Raw genomic sequence first — 7,554 nt, forward strand, 5'->3', positions numbered from 1 at the left:
TAATACTGTACATCAACTATACTTCAATAAAAAAATGATTTTTGAAAAAAATAAATAAATAAAGACACTTTCAGGTAAAAAAAAAAACTAAAAGAGTTTGTCACCTACACACCTGCATTACAATCAATGCTACTAAGAAAGTTCTTCAAGCTGAAGGAGATTTACACTTGAGGGAAACAGATCTTTGGGGAGAAATGAAGAACACATAAGAGATGATTAAATACCTGCGTAAATAGGACAGACTATTATTTTCCTCTTTTAAAGAACACATATAACTGTATTAGCAAAAATTAAAACACTGTCTTGCGGCGTTTATAATCTAGATAGATGTCACTCATATGACAAAGAGAATAAAGGACAATGGTGAGGGTAAAAAGACCTATACAGTTGGAAGATTTTTACATTTTAGGTGAGGTAGAACAATAGTAAGTCCAAGTCAATTGTGACTTAAGGATATATGTTAAGGATTACAGCTCCTTGAGCAGCCCCTAAAAAGGAAAAAAAAAAACGCAGTAGTTAATTTCAAATAGAATTCTGAAAAAGATTCAAATAATCCAAAAGAAGGCAGAAGAGGGGGAACAGAGGAATAAAATTCGGAGACCACGGAAACAAGAAGTAGTAAAATGGTAGATTTAAACTCAATCATATTAATCATTGATATGATAATGGACTAAACATCTCAAGACAGAGATGATCACGGTCGATTTGTTTTCAAGAATATCTGGCCCCAAGATGGGCCAGGCCCCAGGCACAACGGGCATCAATGTGAACTGAATCGTAACAGCAAACTGGCCTGAAGCTGGCTCCCTGGAGGTGGGCACGGTCACTGTCTCCATGTCAGAGGAGGCAACACAGTGTGTCTTTCTTTCTTTTTTTTTAAATCTATTTAGTTATTTGGCTGCGCCAGGTCTTAGTTGTGGCATGCGGGGCTCTTAACTTGCGGCGTGCAGGATCTAGCTCCCTGACCAGGGATCGAACCCAGGCCCCCTGCATTGAGAGCACGGAGTCTTAACCGCTGGACCACCAGGGAAGTACCAACATACTGTGTCTTACTTCTTTATATCGTTTCCTATTTGCCTCCCCCGTTAGACTGTGAGCTGCCCACCAGGGAGGACCCTTTGTTTGCCCTTGTCCCAGTGTCTAGAACAGTACACATAGTATGTGCTCAAGAGATATTTATGGATAAATGGAAGGATGAAAGGAAGGATAAATAAATGGATGGATCGATGGATGGATGGATGAATGTGGCCCAGGATTCAGAACTTGGTGACGGCCGCTTCAGGATCCAAATTGGTCCATCCCAGGTTCTGAGGTTTTCTCAACCACATGGCTCAGCCCTTTCGATAAACTCAATCAGAATAAGGAGACAAAGGAAGGACAGAGTGAGAGAAACAGGATGGCAGGAAATGAAAAGAAGGAATAGGAGCCACGGACACATAAGCTCAGTGGCCAGCTAGGCAATTTTGAGTAAACCCCTCTGAGCCTTCCACATGTGTCACATGAGCTAAGACCACTTTCCCAGCTTCCCAAGAAGACATGATAGGCTCTCCAGGCTGGGCCCCCAAGGCAGACAAACCCACCATCTGGCCTCTGGGGGCCCCTAGCACCCCTGCTGTGAGAGGCTGTGGAGCTGTTCCACCTCTCAAAGCAGTCTGGAGGGCCCAGGAGGACTCTGAAGGCACTGGAGGCCAGGGGAGAATGACCAGGTCTCCATGTACTGCCCCCCACCAAACGTGCCACCAGCCTCACTCACCTGCCTTTGAAGCTGAACCCACCAGGCGGCCGGCGGGCCTTGGGGCACTGGTGCCACAGTGGCTTTGTGACTCACAGCCAGGTTCCTGGCCAATCCCATCTCCTGGGGGGAGGGGGTATTAGAAGGCTGACTCAGTAGGGTGGGGGAGGGGGCAGGACCCAGGTCAGGGTCAGGGTTGAGGGCATGGTGATTGCTACATCTTGCCTGCCCATCCTGAGTAGAAAGTTAGAGCTCTGAGCACAGAGGGGACCCCAAAATCTCCCCCTCCATGTGTCTGGAGGTGGCCTCAGTCTCATCCCTTGGGTCTTTGCTGAGCACTTACTTTGTGCTGGGACCTGATCTGTACCTGGGGACACAAACAACTCAGATAATCTAGGGGTGTGAAACTGTTACGATGGAACCAAAGTGGGGGTGGGATGGGCTGAGCCCCACAGAGAGAGAAAAAGAGTTGGCTGGGGGTGTGCTGTGGGAAGGGCATCCCAGATGGACAGCAAAGCATGTGCAAAGGCCCTGCGGTGGGAAAAAGCTGGGCATGTTTAGGGAATATGGAGGAGGCTAAAGTCGTTGCAGGGAGGGAGAAGAGGGCAGGGAGGGTGACTGTATAGGTAAGGCTTCAGAGAGGACTATATAGGAGTTTGGGTTTTGTTGAGAAGGTGAGGGGTAAGCCATGGCTCTTGTGCTCTGACTTACACCCTAAAGGGTTTAGAGTGTCTGGCTTTGAGGATGGGGGCTCCTTAGGGTAATGCCAGGCCCAAGGCCCCTTGGGATCCTCCCACTGCCTGGCAAAAATGGGCACTGACCCTGAGCCACAGTCCTGGAAGGGGAAGTGAGGCCACCATCCCCGGTCACCTCCTGGGGCTGGGCCAAGGCCTCGTGTGAATCACTGCCGGCTGGGCCACGGCTGACACTCTTTGGCCTCAGCTGAGCAGTGTCCTGCCAAAGCCACACAGCCTGGCCCAGAGGCCTCTGCCTGGCCTCCCTGGGGAGCCACTGGGGGGCATCAGAGCAAGAGGCCAACAGGGATGCCCAGCCTCCCTCTGCAAAGATCCTCTGTCTTCTCCACACTGTGGCTTTGGGCAAAACTAGGGATATGGGAGTTGGACAAGACTTATGTCCTTTGTTTCAGCAGTGACCAGGACAGTTCCCATCCATGACCTGAGTGAGCCAAACACAAATCCAGGGTGATCAGGGCAATAATAGTGGAAGCACAGAGCACTGATGGAGCCCAATAAGGGCATCTGCAGCAGAGCTTGAGAGGTGAAGTTCAGCTGGGTGGCTGAGGGAAGAGGGATGTCAGGCTTGCAGCTGTGCCAAGGTCCCGAGGCCAGAAGGACGGGAAATAGTTCCGGTGGGGAGCTGCCTGGAAATAGACACTGACCTGCCCAGGGCCAGGTGCAGTCAAGGCCTTTTTTCCAGAAAAGTGGCAAGTAGGGGCCAGATCTATGGTTTCCAAAAAGCCCTTCAGGTCACATGCTAGTGAAAAGACAGGGCCTCCACCTAGCCCCAAGGCTCCTTTTAGGCAGGTAAAAGGCTTGGGTTTGAGCCCCCGTGCTGCAATCATTTAGCAGGATCTTTGTCCCTGGTTCCTAGCACACAGCTCCTAAAACTTCTGTAAACTCCGGAGTGGTGTGGCCAGGGCCCTTAGATAGCTTCAGGATGGGGGCTCGTCTCCAAAAAGATCAAGGCATGATTAGAGGGTTGTAACTTTCTGCCGCACCTCCTAGACCTCCTGGGAAGGGAGACAGGCTGGATATTGAGTTAATCACCAAACGCCAGGGATTTCATCAATCCTGCCCAAGCATTGGTGAACTCATGGGGTGCTGGGAAGATGAGGTGCCCAGAGAGGGCATGGAAGTTCCTCGCCCTTCCCCCATTTGCCCTTCCCCCATACCTTGCCCTATGCATCTCTTCCATGTGGTTGCCCCTAAGTTGTATTCTTTAAAATAAACTAGAAAGAGTGAGTCAAGTGCTTTCCTGGGCTCTGTGAGCTGTTATAGCAAATTATTGAACCTAAGGAGGGGTTGGTGGGAACCCTCGGGTTTATAGCCAGTCTTTAAGAAGTACCGGGGTGGGGGTGGGGCGGAATTCCCGCGGAGTGGTTAAGACTCAGCGCTTTCACTGCAGGGGTCACGGGTTCGATCCCTGGTGGGGGAACTAATCCCTGCATGCCCATGCCACCCAGGGCCAAAAATAAATTAAAAATTTTTTTAATAAAAAGAAGCACAGGTGGCAACCTGGGACCTGTGATCGGCATCTGAAGTGGGGCAGTTTTGAACTCTTCACCTGTGTGGTCCGTGCTAACTCCAGGTAGAGTGTCAGAATTGAATTGTAGGATACCCAGTTGGTGTCTGCAGTTGGAAAACTGGTTAGTGTGGGGGAAAAAAAAAACCCACTCGTTTGGTGTCGGAAGTACTGTGAGTAAAAACCTTTCAGGGGGTATCCGGTAGATCTCGTAACCTCCCTGGGCTTCCCCTTCTCTATAGGTTGGGGGCTGCACAGTGTACGCCTCGCCTGAATACTATTTGACTGCTGTTCATCTCCCAAGCACTTCCAACTTCTGACCTGAGACGTTACCTGGACACGGGAAACACACCCTTTTCACAGCACAGTAGGTAAAGGCCAGAACCGGGAGGGAACTTGGCTGAGGTTATAGCGGCAAATTGGCACCCAAGTTGGGACTCAAGCCTCCTGAAGAGTGAAGCTCTGACCCCCAAGCATGGTTCTTGGTCTCCTCTGTGTGGACACCCCAACCTCAGCATCAGCCCTCTTTTCACTTCAAACCCCTCTCCTGAAACATCTGCCTGAAGGTGGTACCAAAGTGAGGTCACATAGTTTAAAAAAACAAACTCCAAAGCAGCTCTTAAAGCCTTGAAAGGTGGGCAGCCAGGGTGATCCGGAGGAAGAGGGAACTTGTATGTGGTGAAGCCCCACTCTTTCGATGGCTGAGGGACTGTGGGCACAAGGCGTTTCTTCTCTGCACCTCTCTGCACCTCAGTTTCCTCATCTGTAAAACAGGCATGATTTGCCCACCTTCCCTATCTGGGTTGGGTACACAACTGGAGTTCAAAGCTCACTTGCCCTCTTGCCCTGTGTCCTTGGCCACCAATGCTCATGTCCCTCAGGCCCCAAGTGAGGCAGAAGCCCAAGGTCCAGGGTCTTCTGCCCCCACAGTAGCAAAAGCCAAAGCAGGCAGGGGACGAGGGTAACCTGGCAGTCAAGGCGCTGGAAGTGAGAAACCCAAGGTGCAAAATGTCCCTGCACGGTCTCCTAAAAAAGGCTGTGTGACCTGAAGCCTGTCACTCAACCTCTCTGAACCTTAGTTTCTTCAAAATGGGAGAATAGGATGTTGGGGGAGGGGTGTTTCAGACAGTACTTGAAAAATCCTGGATTCCAAGTCAGTGGTCCCACAGAACCTAACCACACCTCCAGTCCTGGAGGCGGACTGCCTGGGTCAGATGCTACCTGTGCCAACCTTCCTTCTGTTCCGGAAACTCACGCTCCCCATCCGACAAACGATAATACAAGCTTACACTGAGCACCACCTGTAAGCCAAGAACTGCTCTGTAAACGAATTGTCTTAATCCTCACAACTTTATGGGACAAGTTTACCATGGCTCTGCCTATTTTACAGACAGGCAAACGGAAGCCCGGAAAGTTAGTTCCTACCTTTTCCTCCCTGCCTCGGGCTGAAGTTGTCCCCCTTCCCTCCCGCAGTCCCTCCTCCGCAAAGGGGAGACAAAGGGGACACCTTCGGGCTGGCTAGTTCCAAACTCAGGTTGGAAACCCCAATGTCCCCCGCCCAACCCGGACGGACAGGAGTCGGCCCAGCGCCCAGGCGCTCCTAGATGGCGCTCTCTGAGCGCCAGATGTGCAGGTTCTTCCCGGACGCCGACTCCCTCCTCCTCTGAGCAGGGGCGGAGGGAGGAGGCGAAGGAGGCAGGAGGGGACGGGGACCGGGCCAGGCCCCGCCCACCCCGTCAGGCCCCGGCAGGAGAAGAAGGAGGCGAAGAGCCGAGCTGGCGTAACGAGACTTTACTGAAAACAGAACACCGGGCGAACCAAGGATTACAAACAGGAATGTGGACTCGTAGCAAAACGAAACAAAAAAACAAACGGAAGAAAAACGGCGGGACGAGGGGGCGTCGGAGGGATGGAAGGGGAAGGGAAGCGAGAGCGAGGAAAGGGAAGGAGGGAGGTTTTTTTTTCTTCTTCCCATTTCTTTAAAAAACCCACACAAGAAAACACACACACACACAACCAACGTTTGTTCCCGAGTAGAAACATAAATAGGGCAGAATCGAACACTCTGTTCTTCTCTCTTCCAAAGTCAAAAAAAAAGTAAAAGAAGAGAAAACGCAGGGCTTGAGCCTGCGCCCCCTCGGAGCCTCCTTCGGCGGCGGTGTGTACAAAGGGGCGGCCAGAACGCGCGGGTTTGTGCAACACTGGGTGGCCGCGCGCCCGGGACAGAGGCAGCGCGAGCGCGGGGGAGGTGGGGGTCATGCGCTCGCCCCCCGGCGGCAGGGGGTCCAGCTTGTCGAGTCTGAGGCGCCCTCTCCGACTCCTGGCACCCTCAAGGGGGGGATCCCGGGGCCGCGCCCTCTGCGAGTCCGGGGCGCCCACGCCCCCCCCAACCACGCGAGCCCGCCTCTCTGGGAGGAGGCCGCGCATGCGCCCCGCGCGCGAGCTCAGTACGCGGGCACCTGGTGCTGGGGCAGCAGCTGGCAGCCGCTGTTGACGTGGCTGAGGACCTTCTGCTTGAGCTGCGCCACCTGCTCGCGCAGCAGGCTCGCCGTGGACGCCAGCTCCGTGTTCTGACTCTTAAGCGTCTTCACTTTCTCCTCGAGGCGCGAGATGCGCTCCAGCTTGCGCTTGCGGCACTTGGAGGCAGCGATGCGGTTGCGCAGCCGCTTGCGCTCCGCCTTAATGCGCTCCTGCGTGTCCATGTCGATGGGCGACAGTGGCGGGCTCTCGCCGAAGCTCGGCACGTCGGGCACCGTCTGCGGCTCATCCTTGAGCGCGGCCAGGCGCGGAGGCCCCAGCGCGCCTGGGGGTGGCGGCGGCGGGAAGGGCACGGGCTCCGCGGCGAAGGCGACCGTCGCAGCACCCCCCGCACCCCCGGTACCGCCCGCGTAGCTGCTCAGGTTCGCGTAGACGGGCGCCTCGGGCGTGGCCGCTGCCGGGGCCAGCTCGCTGGGAGGCGCAGCGCCCGCAGCCATGCCAGAGGGTCCCCCGGCGGCGGCGGCAGCGGAGGCCGCGCCCGCGCCCAGCTGGTTTTGCTTGTGTAAGTCCTCTAGGGCTTTGACGAAGCCCTCGGCGAACTCCTGCTCCTCGCTGGCCGCCACCTTGGGGTAGAGGAACTGCGTGCTTGTCGGCGTGGTGGTGACCAGCCCGTTGGACTGGATGATAAGGCGCTCGAGCTCAGGCGAAGCGAGCTTGAGCAGCCCCAGGTCGGGCGAGGCAAGCAGACCGTCTTGGGGCGCCGCGCCAGGGGCGCCGTCGGTGCGCAGGGGGGCCGGGGGCGGCGCGGCCGCGGGCTTGAGCGCTGCCGCCACCTGCTCGCTCAAGCTCAGCGTCAGCGCGTCCTTCTTCATCATGCTGCCGGCCGCAGCCGTCGGGGGCGCCCCGGGAAACAGACGACCCGGGGACGCGAAGCTGCCGTCACTACCACTGCCGCCGCCGCCCAGGCCGCTCAGCGCCTCATCGCCGTAGAAGGGTGTTTCCATCCTCCGCCTCCCCCGCCGCGCCGGCCCGGGGGGGAGGAGTGGCCGCGGCCGCCCGGGGGGCCCGCGCCCCCCCGTCCG

The 7,554-nt window shown here is 55.3% G+C and overlaps 1 protein-coding gene across 1 annotated transcript; it reads right to left on the bottom strand.

The window, feature by feature from the left end:
• Positions 1–5,770: 5,770 nt before the first annotated feature.
• Positions 5,771–7,548, bottom strand: JUND (JunD proto-oncogene, AP-1 transcription factor subunit). The gene has a single exon (XM_024767569.1). The coding sequence runs from the start codon at positions 7,474–7,476 to the stop codon at positions 6,439–6,441; it is 1,038 nt and encodes a 345-aa protein (XP_024623337.1). The 5' UTR covers positions 7,477–7,548; the 3' UTR covers positions 5,771–6,438.
• Positions 7,549–7,554: the final 6 nt, after the last annotated feature.

Source organism: Neophocaena asiaeorientalis, unplaced genomic scaffold (genome assembly GCF_003031525.2).
Source record: "Neophocaena asiaeorientalis asiaeorientalis breed wild unplaced genomic scaffold, Neophocaena_asiaeorientalis_V1.1 scaffold87, whole genome shotgun sequence".
In the NCBI taxonomy this organism is placed as follows: Eukaryota; Metazoa; Chordata; class Mammalia; order Artiodactyla; family Phocoenidae; genus Neophocaena; species Neophocaena asiaeorientalis.